At 52.9% G+C, this 20,404-nt stretch overlaps 1 protein-coding gene and 1 long non-coding RNA gene across 2 annotated transcripts; both read right to left on the reverse strand.

The window, feature by feature from the left end:
* Positions 1-1,191: 1,191 nt before the first annotated feature.
* LOC149748351 (uncharacterized) lies at positions 1,192-3,779 on the reverse strand. The gene is made up of 2 exons (XR_016394273.1): positions 2,895-3,779; positions 1,192-2,590 (listed from the first exon to the last, which is right to left on the reverse strand). It is a non-coding gene; the product is annotated as an uncharacterized LOC149748351 (long non-coding RNA).
* Positions 3,780-4,953: 1,174 nt separating this feature from the next.
* CLEC2L (C-type lectin domain family 2 member L) lies at positions 4,954-20,366 on the reverse strand. Its single transcript, XM_022579919.3, has 5 exons — positions 20,177-20,366; positions 10,672-10,746; positions 8,154-8,320; positions 7,183-7,283; positions 4,954-5,599 (listed from the first exon to the last, which is right to left on the reverse strand). Exons 1-5 carry the CDS (start codon positions 20,364-20,366, stop codon positions 5,488-5,490), a joined length of 645 nt encoding a protein of 214 aa, XP_022435627.1. The 3' UTR covers positions 4,954-5,487.
* Positions 20,367-20,404: the final 38 nt, after the last annotated feature.

The raw sequence follows: 20,404 nt of genomic DNA on the forward strand, positions 1-20,404 counted from the left end.
TGTCTAGTCTAGGGTAAGATAGGCTATGATCACAACAAACCCAAAACCTCAGAGGCTTTCCAGGAAGCTTCTCCCCCACACACTGACTTAGCATCCCAGGATGCTTCAGTCTTATGGAGCCTCCAAATCAAAAAATCACAACTTGTGGGAGGGAGAATATGGAGGAGTATGCACTGGTTCTTAAATGTTTCCACCTGGAAGTGACATTTGTCACTTTTCCATGGTTAAAGCTCTGATGTCACCTGACACCTACCTTCAAACAGACCAGGAAATACAATCCTTCCATGTACCTAGAATGAGAGGAAAGGAAAAGTTCTCGATGCATAGCCGCCACATCTACCACATTTCCTAAAACACATCCTGTGTGAGCCTCTATGTTCAAAGACCCTGGATGGAGCAATGCTATTCCCTGTCACTGACCTGCATTAGTGGTGCAAGCCAGAAAGGGATCTTTTCTTGGGTAGGCCTCTGAAATGTGGGTATTACAAAAGCTAGCATGCTCTAAGACCCAACTCAATTTACATCATAGTGAAACAAGATGATAATTGGTTTTTTTTAAAATAATAAATGTATTTATTTTTGGCTGTGTTGGGTCTTCGTTGCTGTATGCGGGCTTTTCTCTAGTTGCGGCGAGCGGGGGCTACTCTTTTGTTTCGGTGCGCAGGCTTCTCATTGCGATGGCCTCTCTTGTGGAGCATGGGCTCTAGGCACGAGGGCTTCAGTAGTTGTGGCTCGCGGGCCCTAGAGCGCAGGCTCAGTAGTTGTGGCGCACGGGCTTAGTTGCTCCGTGGCATGTGGGATCTTCCCGGACCAGGGCTTGAACCCGTGTCCCCCGCATTGGCAGGCGGATTCTTAGCCACTGCGCCACCAGGGAAGCCCAAGACGATAATTTTTAAGCACTAACTATGGGCCAGGCACTTTGTATGAATGGCTGGCCCTAATAAGCTCTTAACTAGTGTTCATTGTTATTACAATTTTGTCTTAGATGTGTATGTCTTTATTCAAATGGAATCTGTGCTCTAGACTACAGGACCCTAAAGCACATTGCAAGGCAGTTGAGCATCTTATCTTTTTCTCTAAAACATCAGTAAGTTTGCATACTTTTTGTGGGCAGCTGGACTGGCAGTACAGATTTCTGAGATCAGAGACAGCATGGTGTAGAAGAAGGAGCCCTTGAACTAGGAGTCAAGATCAGTTTAGGTCAACACACGTTTATTGAGCACCTTTAGTATGTACCAGGCGCTAGAGAAAAAAGAGGTGTGAGAGTGGATCCCTGCCCTCTAGGGGCTTACACTTCTGCGTGGATGGTGGACAGGTAAATAAACAAAGCATGATACGTGCAATAATAGTATCAACAACGAATAGAGGAGCCACAAGACCTGAGATCTAGCTCTGCCACTAGATGCGTGGCTAGATGCGTGACCTTGGACGTGTTATTTAACCTCTCGGGGTCTCATGGATAGTGAGAATGGGGTCGACAATTTCTAATCCCTGAAATTCTAACATCTACAGTTCTCAAAACCCTGTGAGGTAGGCAGGGCAGGCACGATTTCTACTTTATATTAGAGGCGAAGCCTGGGGTCAGGGAGGTTGAGCACAGCAGCCTGAGCTACACGTCTGCTTGTTGGTAGAGCTGGCCCCAAACTAGACTCGGGCAGGTCTTCTGAGTCAGGCCAAGTGTGTATCCACTCCAGGCTGAGACGTGGGATCTCTGATGGGCACGGCAGGAGGTCTTCTGGATGACCCCTGTTTGAATCTCATACTTGCTCCCAGTTTGGAGTTCTTTACGGACTAAGGAAAGAGCAGTTACCTCCTCTACCTCTACCCCCTCCTGGTGTAAATACACAGCAGACAGTGGGCATTTCTGAAAACCAGGTCGTCTTTCACAAACAGCACAGTGATGTTAGCATAATTATCCTGGTGACCACAGGAATGTTCAGCCGCCAACCGCAGTCACTGATGGAAACCCTCCCCGGGCCTGGTTTCCACTCGCAGCCAGCTCCTTGCCCTCGCCAGCTGGGCTCTGTGTATGATGCAGAGGATGTTCTGGAGGCGAAGGCAGCTCTCCCTCACTGCCCAGGTGCTCCCTGTCACCTCCACCCAGCCCGCCCAGTATCTACATGCTTAGGGAATGTGAGCGAGCTAACTTAACTGAAGCAAAACAAACTAAAGAGTGCATCTTGCCGGGCCTCTAAAACCATGCCACGCCCACCAAAGCCAAAAAGCCACGCCCACCAAAGCCAAAAAGACGAGCCTCTTATGATGGCCGGCCACTGCTGTCTCCCACCATGGCAAAGAGTTTCAGAGATGACATTTGGGGGCAATCTTGTCATATACAACAATTTTTTTTGAGCACATGCTATGTGTGCTACAAAGAGGCCAGTGACACATAATCCCTGCTATCCAGGGGCTTATAATCAGATGCCAAGAGCGGTCAGATGACTTTAGAGATGAGTCACAGATGAAAACTTCCGAGAGACTCCGGAGGTGTGAGAGGCTCAGTCTTAAGTGCTGGAGTTGCTGGGGTGAGGGAGCGGTCACTGAGGGCTGCCGCTGTCCTGGAAGGAGTCCCAGGGAGCTCGAGCTGGGCCTTGAAGGGAGAGAAGGACGGAACTCAGTATTTGCATTACCCCCTCCCTATGGGAAATTCACCAGAAAACCATACGACCACGATAAAAGTGCACAGGAAAAAAATCGCCTGTGGGCACCCCACGTCCTCTCCCAAGGTGGCCCCTTCCACCCCACCTCCCCTTCCACCACCTCCTAGGCCTGTGATGTACAGCAGTAGAGCAAGTCCCTTAACCGCCCTGAGCCTGCTTCCTCATCTGTAAGGTTGTAGGAGGGTTTACTAAGCAAACACTAGTGAAACCCACCAGCACGGCAACAAACGCTACCTCCCAGTGAGTCCTCCAGCAAAAAAAGCCCCGTCCTTCCATCTTCACAAAGGACGTCTGAGGGTGACCTGGTGTCCGTGCTCCAGCCTTCTACCCGCATCCTGCCGGCTCCAGGGGCTACGCCGAGGACAGGGCTGCCGTGCGGGGTCAAATTCACCCAGGGCGCAGCCGCCCAGGCTCCCAGCCAAGAACCTTCTCAACTCCAGGGGCAAATCCTCCAAAGGGGCTGAGGAGTGGGGCTGGAGGAAGGGTGGTCCCTTGGGCCTGCCCCCAACACCTCCTCCCACGCTCCACCGAGGGGGGGCCAGCTCGAGCTCCGAAACCGGCAGAGCGTCCGGCCTCCGTGCTGCCACCTGTGGCCGCCGGCCCCAACTGCACCCGACTCCGCGGCCCCGCCCACCCAGCCTGGCTCCGCCCACGTGGGAGGTGCTGGTGCTTGGTTGATGTATAACCTTTAGAAGAATTCTCAACGTTTCTGAAGTTTGGCGTGCCAGTGTTTTGTTTTGGTTTTCCTCGTAGGAACAGATAAGAGAGCTCTTAAAACGCCCATGACCTTGGGTCAGGGTTCCTCTTAGCTCTACCGGACTTAGATTTGTTGTGCGGTCCCAGGGCAAGCCCAAGGCTAGAGAGCTCATCTGCCAGTGTGCCTTGAGGCAGCAGACTGTGGCTATTGAATAGGAACTAAGATCCCAGTGGCTCGGGTTCCTCGGTCCCTGCCGTCCCACACTGCTCCCTCCCCACCCACGTCGTGGCGCCCTTCTTCCCGCCGGAACCCACAGGACAGGATGAGAGCACAGCCCTAGCCCACCCCGTCCAGGACGTTTTGTCACCCGTGGCAGCATTACCTGCCTCAGGGTCTTTCTGAGAGACTTAAATGAGGTGCCACGTGGAAAGCAATGAGCCCATCTTTAAGGGGAAGATACTGGTGAGAACTGGCGTGAGGGAGAGACGCCCTCCCACTTACCACCCGGACCCCTGACCAACCCAAGCAGCAGTAGCGGCAGCTGACCGCTTCCTCAATCCCAGCCCCTCAACACACTTCCCCACAGGGGCTGGGATGGCGGTGGGCTCCCGCCACCCCTCCACAGGCCGCACTGAATTCCCTTAGCTTCTTTATTGCACACTCAGGTTCCACGCTGGCTTTCCCGTAAAGATAAAATATGAAACCACAAAATCCCCAGATTTTACTAAATACCTGGAAAGCTTTCAAAAAGCTCAACGAACCCAAGCTGACAGTTTTGTCTGAAAACTGACAGTAAAAGGACTGAGCCGAACAGAGCAGGACCTGTTTCCCTGTGAGCCATTTTCTGAAGATGGGCCGGGACCCAGATTCACACACGCGGCTCCCACGCGGGCTGGCTGTATCTCACCCGGCCACAGCTTGCTCTGGGCTCCACGTGTGTGCGTTGGAGAGGGTGGCACTTGCAGCCCCTGTAGGCCCAGGGGAAACGCCAGCCTCCCCCCACACCCCTGTCCCCGCTTCCTCTCCAGGCAGACCAAGGGGGGACAGGAAGGGGCCCCAGCACCTGCACAAATTCTTAACCGGCCCAACATGAACATCATCTCTTCTCCGTGGCTCATCCTCCTGCTTTCTTCACCCCATCTTCCCCTAAGGCAGAATAAGCCATCCTTCAACTGGGTTCCAGAACGTTCTAGTGCTTTCCAAGCTGTTTCCTCTGCTACCTGTGCGCTCCTTGGGGGATAAAGCTGTGGATCCCCATGCCTAGTGTGGTGTCTGGCATGAAGTAGGTGTGGATCAATGTTTGTCACGCTGAGTTGAATAGTAATGAAGGAACCAGATGGAGCACACCCCTCAGACATCTGAGGATAACTCAGTGGCCTGGCAACATTAAACGGTGCCCTGAGGCCACAGAGTGTGTTTTTGGCCTTGCTTCCTACACATGCCGCTTGCCACACCGGTGCCTCTTGGTCGTGTCCCTCCAAGGACGGGCACCCAGAGACATGACCCTCCCCCAAGCCATGATCCTGGAACAAATGGCAGCCGACTTCTCTGGACTCCAGTCGTCTCTTTAGTCTATCAGTGACCAACACGGCAGCACCACGGATACAGCAGGGGCCTGCCTGAGACCCCGGGCGAGGCAAGGACGGTGGATGCTGAGCCCAGGCAAGGGGGCTTCCCTTCTGGCCTCCCCAGCAACCAGGAGAGAGATGCATGGGGAGGGGGCCCGTCTGTGTGGACAGTACCGCAGCCTGTCAGCCCCCAGCCTTCCTCAGAGCACCAGGGCCTCCGGAGGAGGGAATGTTCCAGGGTAGGGCCAGGGAGGGACTTGTTGGGGTGACTAAGGGTGGACTCTGAATTTGAGCGGGGGCTGTGTGCCCTCGTGGGCATGCGTGAGCGTGTCAGTGTGCATGTGTGCCTGGGGACAGGTGCCTGCTGTACTACTGACTCATGGGATTTGACTACCGAGCCACAGGACCTGCCTGGGGCCAAGGAGACCAGGGACCAAGACTCTGGGGCCTGGGGGAGCGCCCAGGTGGGGGAGGCAACCTCCTCACTGCTTCGCTTGGAGACGAGCCCGGGGCTGGCAGGCCTCGGAGGCTGGCTGGAGGGCCGCCCCTGGCCTGACCCACCTCATGTGTAGGCCATCTTGCTGCACACCCAGGGCCGGGTCATCAAACACTCCGTCGACACCAGCCTGGTGGGCTCCACGAAGACGCACTCCCCCGGGCCCGAGATGGGGAATCTGTGGCGGGGAGAGAAGAGACCAGGCACTCATGACCTGGCAGACGCGGCCCGTCACTGGGCAGCCCCAGAGGCCCTATGACTTGTCCTTCCCTCTGTAGCGGCCTTCCGGGACAGTCGGCCCCCACAGACCTTGCTAGCATGGCTCCCGTCGCCTCCAGACAGTGCATCACGGCTCCAGCCCCCCGGTGATGCCCACGGGTGTGTCCCGGGACGCACCCTGCACTCCTCCATCCGGCTCCGCCATTCCTGTCGGGCTCAGCTCACTCATCCCAGGAACCCGGGGCCCCGTCTAGGACCACGCTCCACACACCCACCTTCCCCACAGCACCCTGCCTGCACCTCCTGTGTCTAGCACAGGGGGGGTTCTCCCTGCCTAACATCATCCCTTTTGAATCTCAACACTTCTTCTTCACCTCATTTGGTCACCCTGACCTGAGCCCCCTGCCAAGGCTGGAGCTGGGGTCTCATAAGAGAGGGCATCAGAAGGACCCCAAGAGGGAGAAGGGGGGGCCAGGACCACCTCGATGTCAGAGAAGCGTGGCCCCAAGGCCCGCTGGTTGTCAGGTAGTCAGCGCTCTGGGGACCCCAGCCTCCAGGGCTCCCTGGGTTCCGGGAGCAGGAAGCTTCCAGAATGGGAGAGGTGGGAGCAGCAAGGGCAAGACGTTCTCAGCAGCTCTAAGAACAGATCTGGGATGAGGGCAGGACAAGGAAAGAGAAGGAAAAAAAAAAAAGAAAACAAGGAAGAGGCAGTGAGGACAAAGACAGGTGCAGGAGACAGGGAGAAGCCGGCACAGGGAAGGAGTTGTCACGGGCCGCAGTTCACATCAGGTCAGCAGCTGTGCCCCCGCCCGGCTCCTCGGGCCTAGTCCTCCAGCCTTAGAGTCTACATCAGAAGCTGAGGTTCTTACTCCCCTGTGTGTGCTGCTCTGCGTCTCCCTAAGCCTAAACTGTCCCTACACCCGTGACTGCTGCCACCATCACCCCGCAAACAGTCCCTGGCTTTGCACACCCACCAACCCATCACACACTCCCCGCCACACCACTTGGGCCACACAAATAATACCACCACTGCACGCACCACCGACACCCTCAAGAGGTGTTTTCTCTAAGGGAACCCTCCTGGTGCCCAGGGTTCAGATCCCCTTTCTCCCACAGTGTTTAGGTGACACGTGGCTGCCCAGAACAGAGGCCCCACCTCCCACCCTCCCTTGCAGTCAGGTGTGGCCGTGAAGCTAAATTCTGGCCAATGCAGAGGGATGTCCAGGGCACGTCCTCCCTTTCCCTGAGCCACACTGAGCCGTGCAGATGGACTGGGGAGCCACAAGATGGAAAGGGCCTGGGCCCTTTCCAGCAGCAGGAAGCTCTGTTGCCTACGTGGAGCAGGGCCACCAAACCAGGCTGGACTTTACCAGGGAGAGAGTAGTAAAGCCATTATCATGACTGGGTCTCTGTCCCACACCCCTGACCCTAGAGGTGAGTGGCTCCAGCTAGCACAAAACCAGGTTCTTCAGGAGGTGCGTCTGGGAGGCTATGGCTTCCCCAGTCTAAGCTCCTTGGCCAGAAGATGAAGCCTCAGCTCACGTGTCTGGGTCAAACGGGTCCCCGTTGACCCAGTGGAATTCGTCCCCCACTCTGCGCAGACCAATCCAGGGCTCCCTCCGTGTGAACTTGAACATGAATTCCTGCACCAAGGAAAGAGGGAAACCTCAGAGTCAGGTGCGGTCTCCCGACTGCTCACACATCCCCAGACTAACCTCAGCTTGGAAGACTGGCTCCCAAGATGCGTAGACACGGAGAGGGTGACGCCTCACTGCATCCCAAGAGTGAGGAGCTGGGGTTACAGACACCCTGCACTCACATGGAGCTGCCTGCAATGGCCTCCTAGGGACCCGGGCTCTGGGAGTGCACCACTGGGCCAGGAAGCCTGGACCAGGGTTTGTCTCCTAGCTCAGTGGGCCAGCATGCCTGCGTTCCTCACTTTCAGGAAGGCTGGAACTGCCTACTTGATGGATTATCTGGGACACATCTCAAAGCTCAGGCTGGATGTCCTTCTACCCGCATATTCCTGGGCCTTTCTCTGCCGAAAGGAGCTATCAGACTGTGTATCAGAGAAAAACAGAAGCGACTCAGATTTTCTGCTAATTTGGATTTGCATGACTCGTTGCCCTCAAAACCCCAAATGGCCAAGAGACCCACTAATTGTGTTTCTTTCACATTTCTAGTGATATAACTGTTTGGGGTGTTAAATGAGAGATCAGGCCCTGATTTGGACTAGTAGAAGAAGCCAACGTGATTTTTCATTTCACAGGTGCGGGTATAATTTGTAATGCTCACGCTTCAATACTGAGTTGAGCTCAGCAAACCAGCCTCGGGTGGACATAGTTGGCCTTGACAATAGCAGTGAAAACAAGAGCCCCTCGTGGACCTGCTCAGACCCCATGGAGCCCACCTGCAGCCCCCACCCCAGGCTGTGCTCTGGAAACAGGTCACAGGGGACACCAGGTCCTTGGGGCAGGGCTGTCCCCGAAGGTCCCCGCCCCACCGGCACGCACCAGCTCCTTCTGGCTCTGGATCACAGCCAGCGCGGCCTCGTGGCCATGACAGTACTGCCTGCCCGTGTTCCAGTCTCTCGGTTCCTCAGAAAAGAAGTAGCATTTCCTTCCGTAGAGCAGCCAGTCCTCCGGGCAGGGCGCCTCGCACTTGATGCAGCCCTTGGAAGCTGCAGGGAAGAGGGGTGGCTCAGTATCCACCAGCACAGCGGGCCTCTGTGGGCCCCCCCAAGGCCCCCCAAGCTCCCCGCCACTCCCTCCACCTGCCTCCACTTTGGTGCCCATCAGCCACGTGCCTCGGGGGAGCGCCTGTCACAGTCCCTGGCAGGTAAAAGGCTGGTGGCTAAATGAGTAAGGAAAAGGAATTTGGGACACTGGCGGGGACACCGCCCCGAGGGGAAGTGACAGCAGGTTAGGCCCCTGGGTTAAACTCTCCTCTCTCTCCCCGAACTCCCCGAGGCGTGGAACCCGAGAAACTCGGACTCGGAAGGGACCTGGGGGCCATGCGTCCTCTCTCTCCAGCCAGGGTGGGAACCGTCGGTGGACTCGATGGGCCTGCTCTCATTGGCCACACCCTCATCAGCTAACACTGCTGAATTGCTGGAAAGATCCTTTGCAATTTTTGAGTTCCAACCTGCCTTCCCATGACCTGGAACCTGTGGGTCCAGGATCTGCCTCTGGAGTGACCTGGACAGACCTGGTCTGTCTTCCACCTCCTACTTGAAGAAGGACCCCTGCCTCCCCTCTTCCAGGATTGAATAGACACCATCCTTTCCACAGTCCCTTGCAGGGGGTGCCCTCCAGAGCCTTCTCCATCCTGCCCGGCTCAGTACGGTGTGCCCACATCACCAGTGAAATGCTGCCACCAGAACAGTCTGGGACACGTCAGCTGTGGTCCACCACCCAGCAGTGATCACCGTACCCCTTCCAGCTGCTGTGGGTTTTCCAGTCTTCAGATGCTCCAATGAGAAGAATCTGCTTCTATGTGCCTATGTGCACTTTTCTGGGAAGGAGGCCCAGAACATCCATGAGATTCTCTAAGCCTCCTTGCCAAAAGGAATTCAGCCATACTCTCCAACTATTTTCCTATGATCTCTTTCTAAGCCAGGTCTCCCCTGTCCAGAACATGTGTAAATCACATTTAAATCCAAATGCAGGATCTTGTGTTTATTTCTTCCACAGTCATCTCATTCACATTGGCTCATTTGAGTTTCTGAAGATAAATTTTAATCTTGATTTCTTTTTCATCTGTCATATTGAGCATCCCTCTTTGAAGTGTTTCACCTGCAGATTCCATAAGCATATTTTTTTGTTTGTTCTCATACAAGAGATTGACTAAAATGTAGACCAGGACAGAGGCAAGAACAAGTCCATGGTACTCGAGCCCCCAAGGGAGCTACCACCACACCAACACCAGTTAATTAATGGGCACTCTGGCATGCCTGCTCCATGAGCTCCAGGCCCACTTAGACCTACTGGCCATGCATTCCCACGAGGATCTCCAGGGACTCTGTTGTGTTTTACCGCAATCTCAATATGCTGTGTTTACACATTGCCCTGTCCTCCCAACCTAGCAATAGAACAATTTAATTTGTAACAATTAGTCTAGGTTAACCCAGGCTCACCCCAGCGCTCCCCACATTCTTTGCTAAGCGCTCACAACTTCCTGCATAGCCTGCATGCCCTACAGGTGAGGGTTTGGTAGGAATTGATGTTATCAGTGGATTTTCCTCCCATTTTGAGGTCTTAGGGTGCTTTTCGAAGATTAAAGACAGAGGTCTTGAAGTCACTTTGCAAACCCTTCAGGAGCCATGACGTACTTTGACTTGAATCCATTAAAAGCAGCAAATCCCAGGGTCATATAGCCTCGCCTCCCTTGCTTAGTAGCAGTTTCCTCTTTTGCATTCCTCCTTCAACCCTTTCAGTCCTACCTGCCACTCTGTGTTTTTCAGGCCTCTCCCCCTTGGAATGCTCTGGTCCCTCTACCTCCTGCTCTCTAGGAAACTATTCATTTTTCAGGGGTTAGCACATGTGTTCCCCCCCTCTGGGAAGCCCCCAGGCAGTAACACCTCTACCACTGGACAGGGAAGTTGATGTCATACATTTAAAACAATCTCCAGCACTTAGCCCAGGGCCTGACACACAGCCGGGCTCAATAAATGTTTGTTGAGTGAGTGAGTGAGATCTCTAAGGCCCTTAACCCCAAACCGTCTCCTTCAAGAAGCATTACGTGACTAACACACACCAAGTTTGTTCTGCATTCCCGAAGCATTTTTGTGAACGTACCTAAGTTAACATCTCCACTTTCGCTGCACGGCTTAGCAAAGAGGACGGGTATAGTCGATGTGTGAATGTACTATTTTAGGCTAAAATCTCATCTAGAACCAAAACTCTGTTTCCTACTTACTTTGACCGCACAGAATTGGCGGTATGTCTGGAACCTTTCTTTACCTAATTAGACATGCTTTTGACAAGGTGTGTAGGAACTGAATTGCATAAATGCTCTGACATCTATGCTCACCCAATATGCTCATCACCACCAGGATGGCGAACAGAAGCACTGCGATGGCCCCCAGCAGGAGACGCGTGGTGGTGTCTGAGGAGAGAGAAAGGGGTTATTACCTGGCACATCCCCACCACCCATCCCCACCTCCAGCCCCAAGTCCTGATAGTGAGAAGCTCTGGGGCTGTGTTTGAACAAGCCCTCCAGGAGACTCTGATTCCGCAGTCTGAGGTGCCGTTCTAAAGCACGGGTCTCTCTGATTCTGCAATCCCCCTGCTTAAGAACCCTCCCTCCGGGGCTATGCGCTTGAACTCCTTCTGTGGCTGTTGGAACTTTCCAATATTTCATCTCCTGCTGCTTCTCTACCTTATCCCTGGTTTCAGCCAGACGGACTCCTTGAAATACCCCAGTCCGTCCTCACAGCCCTTCAGCTGGGTCTTTGCTCCCAAATTTCTTCTCCTCCACTGCAGTCTCTTGAAATCCTGCCCCACACCCTCCATTCTCTTCACGAAAGCTTTCCTGATCCTCTGGCTTCTCCCTTTTAAATTTATATTTATTGCTCTCACCTAAAATTTTAATTTGATGTTTAATGAAAGAACCCTTTTAGACTTCAGACACAGGGTCTTTGAAAGTTTTTTTGTGATAAAATATACATAACATAAAAGTTGCCATCTTAACCATTTTTAAGTGTGCAATTTGTGGCATTAATTATATTCACAAGGTTCTGCACTGTGAATTTGCAAAATTCCACTGTCTACTTGCAAAATGTTTTCATTACCCCAGACAGAAACTCTGTATCAATTAAGCATTAACGCCTCATTCTCACCTCCTTCCAGCCCCTGGTAACCTCTAATCTACTTTCTGTCTCTATAAATTCACCTATTCTAGGAACCTCATGTAAGTGGAATCATACAATATCTGTCCTTTTGGGTCTGACTTCTTTCACTTAACATAATGTTTGCAAGGTTCATCCATGTCGTAGCACATCAGAATTTCATTCCTTTTTTATGGCTGAATAATATTCCATTGTATAATTATATACATTTTGTTCATCCATCCATCCATCCATCCATTGACAGACACTTGGGCTGTTTCCATCTTTTGGTTATTGTGAATAATGCTGCTATGAACATTGGCAAATATCTGTTTGAGTCCATTTTCAATTCTTTTGGGTATATACCTAGGAGTGGAATTGCTGGATCATATAGTAATTCTACATGTAACTTTTTGAGGAACCACCAAACTGTCTTCCACTGCTGCTGCACGATTTTGCATCCTACCAGCAATGCCAGCGCACAAGTGTTCTAATTTCTCCATCTCTTCACCAACCCTTGTTAATTTCCATTTTTGTTATAGCCATCCTAGTAGGTGAGAACTCCCTTTCTATTTTTAACCATTTTTAAAACCTTTTAAAAGTTATATGTGGGGGCCTCCCTGGTGGCGCGGTGGTTGAGAGTCCGCCTGCCGGTGCAGGGGACACAGCTTCGTGCCCTGGTCCGGGAAGATCCCACATGCCGCGGAGCGGCTGGGCCCGTGAGCCATGGCCGCTGAGCCTGTGCGACCGGAGCCTGTGCTCCGCAACAGGAGAGGTCCGCGTACCGCAATAAAAAAAAAAAAAAAAAGTTATATGTGTGTATAGATGAAAGAAGTGTCTCCACAGCCCAGTGCTGGGCTGTCCACCGTTACTCACCCATGACGAGCTAAGTACCAAAATTGAGAGGAAGTATCTAGAAACTTTTACAGCAATTCAGCATTGCTGTGACATCCAAGTGCCTGATACTGTTTCTAGTAATTTGTCTGTATTGTACTTCACAATAAATTGGGAAAAGAAACCTGGTCCTTTATCAAGGATCTGAAAAGCAACAGATCTGAAGTCAAGAAATTCTATCAGGCTTCACTAAACAAACTAACAACCAAAGAACATTGCCCCTTCCACAGAGGCAACTACTTCCAACCCTTTTAGCTAATTCTTTTGGTATTTACCTCCAAATCTCTAAAAGCTTTGCGTATGTCAATACTTTCTGACTGTTCTATTTAAGACACTACTCATTAACTTCCCACAGTAATGAGGAAGATTTAATTCTCTGCATTACTGTCCCCATCCTGACCACTCACACACTACCTGCTCTCTCAACATCATAGTTTGGGTTACACTGACAATTAGGTGTTCTTTTCGTATGGCAATGTAAATGCTACTCCCAGGAAAGCTATGCAGTGTATTACGATCTTTATTTCTACACAACTTCTTGTTTCCCTGTGATTAATTATTTTCCTTTGCTTACACTTCTGTGTGCTCATCGTTATTTCAACTTCAAAACTCCTTTAAGCTGAAGAGGCAAAATCAGGAATTCTACTTCACCTTTCACTTAGTCTGCACAGGCTGCTCTAACAAAAACCACAGCCTGGGTGCTGAGACAACAGACACTTCTCCCTCACAATTCTGGAGGCAAGGAAGTCCAAGATCAAGGTACCAGCAGATTCCATTCTTGGTGAGGGCCCCCAGGATGGGATTAGTGCCCTTATTAGAAAAGGAAGAGCCACCAGAGAGGAGAGAGGAAGCTCTCATATCCACTTTGCCTTTGCTATTTCCTGAAGATTTTTTTCAACTTTATCTTCCCACTCTCTACTGAATGTTTTATTTCTACAATTATTTTTAACTGCTAAGGTTTTTTTGGGTTTGTTGATGCTGTTCCCTGAATACTCCCTCTTAAAGCATCCTGTTCTTTTTTTTTTTTTTTTTTTTTCTTTTGCGGTACGTGGGCCTCTCCCTGTTGTGGCCTCTCCCGTTGCAGAGCACAGGCTCCGGATGCGCAGGCTCAGCGGCCATGGCTCACAGGCCCAGACGCTCCGTGGCATGTGGGATCCTCCTGGACCGGGGCACAAACCCGTGTCCCCTGCATCGGCAGGCGGACTCTCAACCACTGCGCCACCAGGGAAGCCCCCTGTTCTTATTTTAATGATGCAAACTTTTATCTCTCTGAGGATATTACTGATAGTTTTTTAGGGTTTTTTCTGGGGGGAGAGGGGGGCTCCAGAGGGGGTGGGGGAGAGGTGGGCAGAAAGTTTAATCTGTATAATCTCTGTTTTCTCCAAACTGTTTTTTTTTTTTCCTGTTCATTTGTTTTGATCTCTAGCTTCCATGTCAGAGACTTTCCTCAGATGTCTGGAGATCCTTGGTTATTTGTTCATGATTAAGGCAGGAGGAATAGGACTTCACTGGCACCTCTGAGACAGGAAGGGGGGCTTATTAACTGTGAGGGTCGTGGCAGAGTGACGGGCTGGTCCTCAAGGCTGTTTGTTGACCTCCTTGGGTTTTTCCTCTTGGGTCAGTGTCCCTGGAGACTGCTCTTCTGTTTTCCCTCCTGGAGGGTGTAGGCTTGGCTGGGAAAAGAGACTAGGAGGCCATCCTGAGCCCTCAATACATAAATGTCGCCTTAACTGCTTGCTCTCAAGTGTGTTGGTGTCCGGAGGCCCTCTCTCCCCAAGGCAGAGGGCTGGGGATGGGCTCACAGGTTGGGGAGAGGATTTGGGGATCTGAAGTCTTCCTAACAAGTGTTCAACCAGCCCTCCTGATTTCAGCTCCCTCTTCATTCACGGCCGTGCTGACTGGCGCCCCGGTCTCTGCACTGTGGGGTTCCGGTTTGTGACTCAGGTTGCTCCTCTGCTTCCTGAACTTTCTCAGGCCAGTGGATTCAGTGTCAGTTACACCATCGTTGATCCCTATGTGTTTGTTTGTTTGTTAAATTTATTTATTTATGTTTGGCTGCGTTGGGTCTTCAATTGCACCGCCAGGCTTTCTCTAGTTGCGGCGAGTGGGGGCTACTCTTCATTGCAGTGCGCGGGCTTCTCATTGCGGTGGCTTCTCTTGTTGCGGAGCACGGGCTCTAGGCGCACGGGCTTCAGTAGTTGTGGCTTGCGGGCTCTAGCGCGCAGGCTCAGTAGTTGTGGCGCACGGGTTTAGTTGCTCCGGGGCATGCGGGATCCTCCCGGACCAGGGCTCGAACCCGTGTCCCCTGCCTTGGCAGGCGGATTCTTAACCACTGCGCCACCAGGAAAGCCCCTCGTTGCTATTGTTTTGTCTCCTGTTCTTGTTATCCTTGTGACCTTTTAAAAATCCCTTTACGGTTGTATTAATGAGCTTTGGAAGAGGAAGAAAATAAACGCATTCAGTCTGCCATCTTTACTTGCAAGTCCAACAGACATCCGGGAGTCCTTCCTATGAGCACGGTCTATACTGGCAAATGACCAGGAGTCCAGAGGTGGGTGCCTTCCGGCACGGTAAAAACAGAGGCTCATGCCTGCCCTCGAGGGCTGGGCTCCTTCTGTATCTGCTCTGCTGTCCTCAGGGGCAGCTTGTTGTAAGACTAATCCCCTTGAGCTACGTATGAATCCTGCCTTTCCCTTCTTTATTTTTTTTATTTTTTAATTTTTTTTGGCTGCACTGGGTCTTTGTTGCAGCTCGCGCAGACTTAGTTGCGGTATGTGGGAACTTAGTTCCCCGACCAGGGATCGAACCCGGGCCCCCTGCATTGGGAGTGCAGAGTCTTAACCACTGGACCACAAGGGAAGTCCCTCCTTTCCCTTTGTTAAATGCCTCTCAATCCTCTTTTATAACCCTGGCACTGCAATAAGAGCATAGCATCGTCAGCCACTTCACGGGAGTTCACATCCCAGCTCTGCCACTTTTTAGTGGTAAAGGTACTTAGCTTCTATTTTATTTCATTTTCCTCATCTTTCAAATGAAGTCATAATAGTGTCTCCCTCTTAGAATTTTATGAGAATTCAACGTATAGGCCTTAGAGCAGTGCCTGGCATGGTAAGCTCTCCCTCAGTGTTAGCAGTTACCATCATGATGATAATCGGCCCATGGGCTCCTTTAGGGTGAGGGCAGTGCTTTACTTACGTTTGGGTTCCCTATAACAGGGCTCGGTCATTGCCTTGCATGTTACAGAGCACCCACTGATACTAAAGAACACAAAGGGAATCTAGCTACCCTGAATGACAATGCCCTTGGCCATGCGGATATACACCTGCTTTCAGGGAAAGGGGAGTCTGTGCCTGTGTCTCCAGCATCACCAGAACTGAGGACTCTCTTCATTCTTTCATGGGGATAAATGCTCTGGCTGCTGCACTGTGGACAGAGAGAGGGTGCGCTACAGAGTCTGACAAGCCAAAACAATGTTGTATTAGTTTCCTAGGTTGACGTAACAAAGCACCACAAAGCAGGTGGCTTAAAAGACCGGAAGTGTGTTGTCTCACGGTTCTGGAGGCTAGAAGTCCATGATCAAGTTGTCAGCAGGGCTGTGCTCCCTCTGAGACCTGTAGGGAAATCCTTCCTTGCCTTGTCCTCGTTTATGCTGGTTGGCTGGCGATCTTCAGCGCTCCTTGGCTTGCAGCTGCGTCACTGCAGTCTCGGCCTTCGTCGTCACATCCTTCTCCCTGTGTGTCTCTTTGTCTTCATGTGACCACCTCTTATAAGGACACCAGTCATATTGGGTTAGGAGCCCACCCTGCTCCAGTATGCCCCCATCTGAACTAATTACAACTGCAATGACCATATTTCCAAATAAGGGCAGATTCTGAGGTGCTGGGGAGTTAGGACTTCAACATATCTCTTTGGGGGGCATACAATTCAAGCCGTAACAAATGTCTAACTCAGCAATCCTTCCTTCTATGCAATGGCCCTTATTAGATGGAGTTTGAGGGTGCAGTTTATTTATGTTATAAATGTATATGACTTAGCCTAATGTTAGAAGGAACAACTGAAAAAAACCTGGCACCCAAGCCCAGACAAATCTCCCAACACCCTCATATCCACAGTGCAAAAGAGAATCATAGCTGATGTCTCTAAGTTGCCAGGGCCACGGCCTGGAAAGCTTACTCTTGACTGTCACAAACTATCAGATGCAGAGTTTGGTAATTTTTACATTTTTAAGAGGCTTTGCTAAATGCATGTGTGTGGTTTTGAGCAGGAAGTTGTGGGTTTATGTCTTATCAAGAAACTTTCAACATTAAAAATTCAGAATTGGTGAGCACTGGAAAATCTATAGCCTGAGATTGGCAGAATCACTCTGTCCCCACTCCTGTACCCCCAGCCTGCTTTTCCTCACCCTCCCTACCCCAATGCCAGAAATATTCCCATCTCCAATCACCTCCAGTCTTCCCAGAACCCAGGCGGGAGCTCTGGATCACTTTTCCAGCCTGTCCCCCAAGGCTGAGGGTGGAAGGAAAGGTTAGTATCCACAGGGAGAGGACTCAATCAGGAGAATTTCTGTTTGGTTTCCTATTTATAAAGCTAACTGTTCATCGAAGGAGAGTCTTAAAGACCTGGGCTCTAATCCCAGCTTCAGATTTAAGCCGTTTTCCACGTCACTTAACCTGTGAAGAGGAAGAAGAATCTGCCGGAGGTGGCAGGGCTGCCTGAGGAGCGCGGGGAGGGGGGCTACATGCGTCAGAAGCACAGTTTGATTCTCTCCAATTAGCCTCCCCAAGCCGCATGTTGGTCAGCTCAGGACAGGGTAAGAGGTTTCACATCAGAGGACCTCGTGGCAAACCCGACGGGATTTCACGAGTGAGAGAGCAACATGCATCCTTGGGCAAGACACTTAGCCTCTCTGAGTCTCAGTTTCCTCATATATAAGATAGGTACAACACTCACCAAGCCCCTGCAAGGGCAGATGTGAGGGTTAAACACGACAGCTATTGTGGAAGCCCCAGCACGGGGCTGGCTCTTTGTAGGTACGTGATAAATATTCGGTACGTGGTAATACAGGAGCACAGGCCCCCTGAGGGTTCAGCTTGGTCAAATCAAGAAGTCTCAAGACAGATGCTTGGCTAAGCCAGGGCTGCAAAACCCCTTGGTCCCCAGACCTGGCAGACCCCTCATCCCATCATGGGTGTTTCTCAGGGTCTGTGGACTGGGCTCATTACGAGGACTTCAGTTTGGGGCGGGAAGTGGACTCACAGTAGGCAGACGAGCAGCCAAAGGATTTCAGATGAGCAGTTGGTCATACACTTTCCCCGGGTTCCCTCATCAGGGATGCCGGGCTCTAGGGACCGGGGAAAGGGATCACCTGCACACAGCCTACACCCCAGCACCTTTGTCCGTGTAGCCCCGAGAGGCAGAAATCCTTATCTTGCTTAGCAGATGAAGAAACTGAGGCTCAGACAAGTTTGAAAACCTGCCAGCCCGCTGGCAGTGGAAGGATCTGGCTCAGGCTTACCCAACTCCAGAATCCGTGCTCTTTGCACTGCAGCAGGCTGCCTCAGCCCCTGTCCTGTGATTTCTGCAAGGGCAGGGATGTTCCCAGTGCCTAGATCTGCGCTGGAACAGTGGGGCCTCCAGGAGTGTTTGTGGGAGGTGAGGAAGAGTGCGTGAATGTGGGGGGATCAGCACACGGCAGGACCCTGGAGAGCACCATCGTGGTCCGAGAGCTCCCCTCTCCCCGCAGGAGACGCGGCGCCCAGGGAACACCCAGGAGATACTCAGGGGACCAGTGGAGGGGAGACCCCTGGCAGGGACACAGACCCCACATCCTAAAACTCCTGTGGGAAAAGGCCCACAGGCCCCAGGTGCTGAGTCCCCAAGGTCCACAGGCACCAGGGTGGGGCTGCTCCTGGTGGACCGTGGGAACGAGGGCAGGGGCCGGAGGTGCCACGAGACACAGAGCCAGGCCAGGCAGGGATCCATGCCCAGACAGGCGAGACGAGGCTGGGCCACAGGTGGGCACTGAGCACAGAGTGGGCTAGACTCCACAGGGCCTGGAAGACCCAGTGTCCTGAGAGACCCCCTGGGCCATTTCCTGCCGGGCGTGCGGCTTCTTCTTCAGCCTAACTTGCAGGTGGTCGGCCCAGCCATGGCTGGGAGTGGGAAGCAGAAGGGGCCAAGGTCAGGATGGGAGGTAAGACGGGAGCCAGCCAGCCGGAGGCACTGAAAGAGGCCACACCACCCCTGAAGTGGCCCCTAAGCACTGGGGGTTAGAATGAGGTTAGGGCAGCCCCTGGAGAAATGCTTACGCATGAATGAGTGGAGAAATACAGGCAAGAGGCGTGAGCAACTTCAAGAAATAACTTGGGCAGGAGGGAAGCAGGGGGTCACAGGCAAAACTAACAGTGAGCCCGAAGATACACGACAAAGAGAGGGTTTGTCCACCTTTATTCAGCTCAGCTCTCCCCAGACCGAAGGTCCTCTGCAATGGCTGTCCTACACTGAGTTCCAACATCTTTGCCTCCTTTGTCCCAAATCACCATCCAGGTGTCCAGCTTTCCCCTCAGAGTCTGCACAGCCCCTCCTCAGGCCATCTGTGTCCCCTGGCCTACCAGCCTTTGGGCCAAATGCTGACAGAACTGTCCCCCCCTCTCCCTCCTTGGCCAGGCACCTGCCCTGGCTGGCACTGGTTATGTTCCTCCCCTGACCACGGCCCCGCCTTCCTCACTGACCTGGCCTTGGTCTGACCCCTCTGGGCCACCACCACTTTTCCAAGGGCCACCCACTGTCTCATTCTATGCTTCAAATCTCTCAACAGCCGCTTCAGACAAAGTCCAAACACTTCGGCAAGGCCTGGGTGGCCATTCATGGTCTGGGCGCTCCAGATTCCTCTCTTCTCACCACGCCCCACCCCGATCCTGGTATTCTGGAGGTCAGTTCCCCACAAGGGACAGGCGAGTCCTCGCCACTTGATCCCTGAACGTGTCACTCCTCGAACCTGGTGCATCCATCTTTCTCTTTCCACACCTCCTAAGAGGTCACCTACTCCAGGAAGCCCTCCTTTTCTGACACTCCTTCCCTAATGGTTGGGTGATCCAGGTCCTGGGCTTCCCTAGTTGATGCCATCCAGTCAGGTCCTCGGCCTTTGGACTCCGGGTGTCCAGAGCACCGAGAAACGTCCAGAGGACCAGCCCTCCAGGCAGCTCCAGCACCTCCCACACCACACAAGTTAACTGAAAGAACTCATGAACTTGAAATCTGTCTTCCACTTTGGTGACCGCCCCCTTGGCCAGTCAGGGGTCAGGCCGTGAGCCCCTCTGACCGGAAGAGGTAGGTGGGACCCCCGACTTGCAAGGAAGGCCCTCTGGCCGATTCTCCCTCCCGGCACCACCAGCGCCCCATCCCCCAACCCCCTTCTCAGGGGGCATTAGCACCGCGTCGGGGTCCATAGCTTTTGTCACTTTGCCCAAAGCACTTTCACTGCTATAGGGTCAAGCCACTCTCTCAATATGCCTATCGGGTGAGTGCCGGACAGTAACTGTCCCCCTTCACTCATAAGGAAACAGGCTCAGAGCGTGAAACCTGCTCCCAAGGTCAAAGAGGGAGTTAGCTGCAGAGACAGGGGCAAGGTTGAACTATAGGTGGTCCCCAGTTACCTGTTCCCCATCGCCCCACAATGTGGCATCTGATGCCCTGGCAATCCTCCGGGTTCCAGAGTCGCGCTCCCCGCTCTCCCCACCGGGAGACCGGCCAAGGTGACTCTGTCCCGCCTCCCGGGTCCCCGGGCCGGGGGATGGAGGGCCGCTAGGCGCTTACCCTCCAAGGCCGCCTTCCAGCTGGTGCTGCCCTCATAGCCCGACCCCGATCGCCGCAGCAGCCCCTCGGGACCGCGGCCCTCCGCTTCGGCTGGCGAGCGCAGCCTGGGCGCGGCGGGGGCGGGCGCGGGGCGGACGGCGGGGGGCGGCGGCGGCCGGGCCCGCGCGGGGGGCTCCTGGGCCGGCTCCATGCCTGTCGCTGCGCCGCGCCGCGCCCGCGCTCCTGTGC

The sequence above is a fragment of the Delphinapterus leucas genome, chromosome 9 (genome assembly GCF_059928025.1).
Source record: "Delphinapterus leucas isolate spDelLeu-1000000601 "Yukka" chromosome 9, BTC_Dleu_Yukka2, whole genome shotgun sequence".
Classification (NCBI taxonomy): domain Eukaryota; kingdom Metazoa; phylum Chordata; class Mammalia; order Artiodactyla; family Monodontidae; genus Delphinapterus; species Delphinapterus leucas.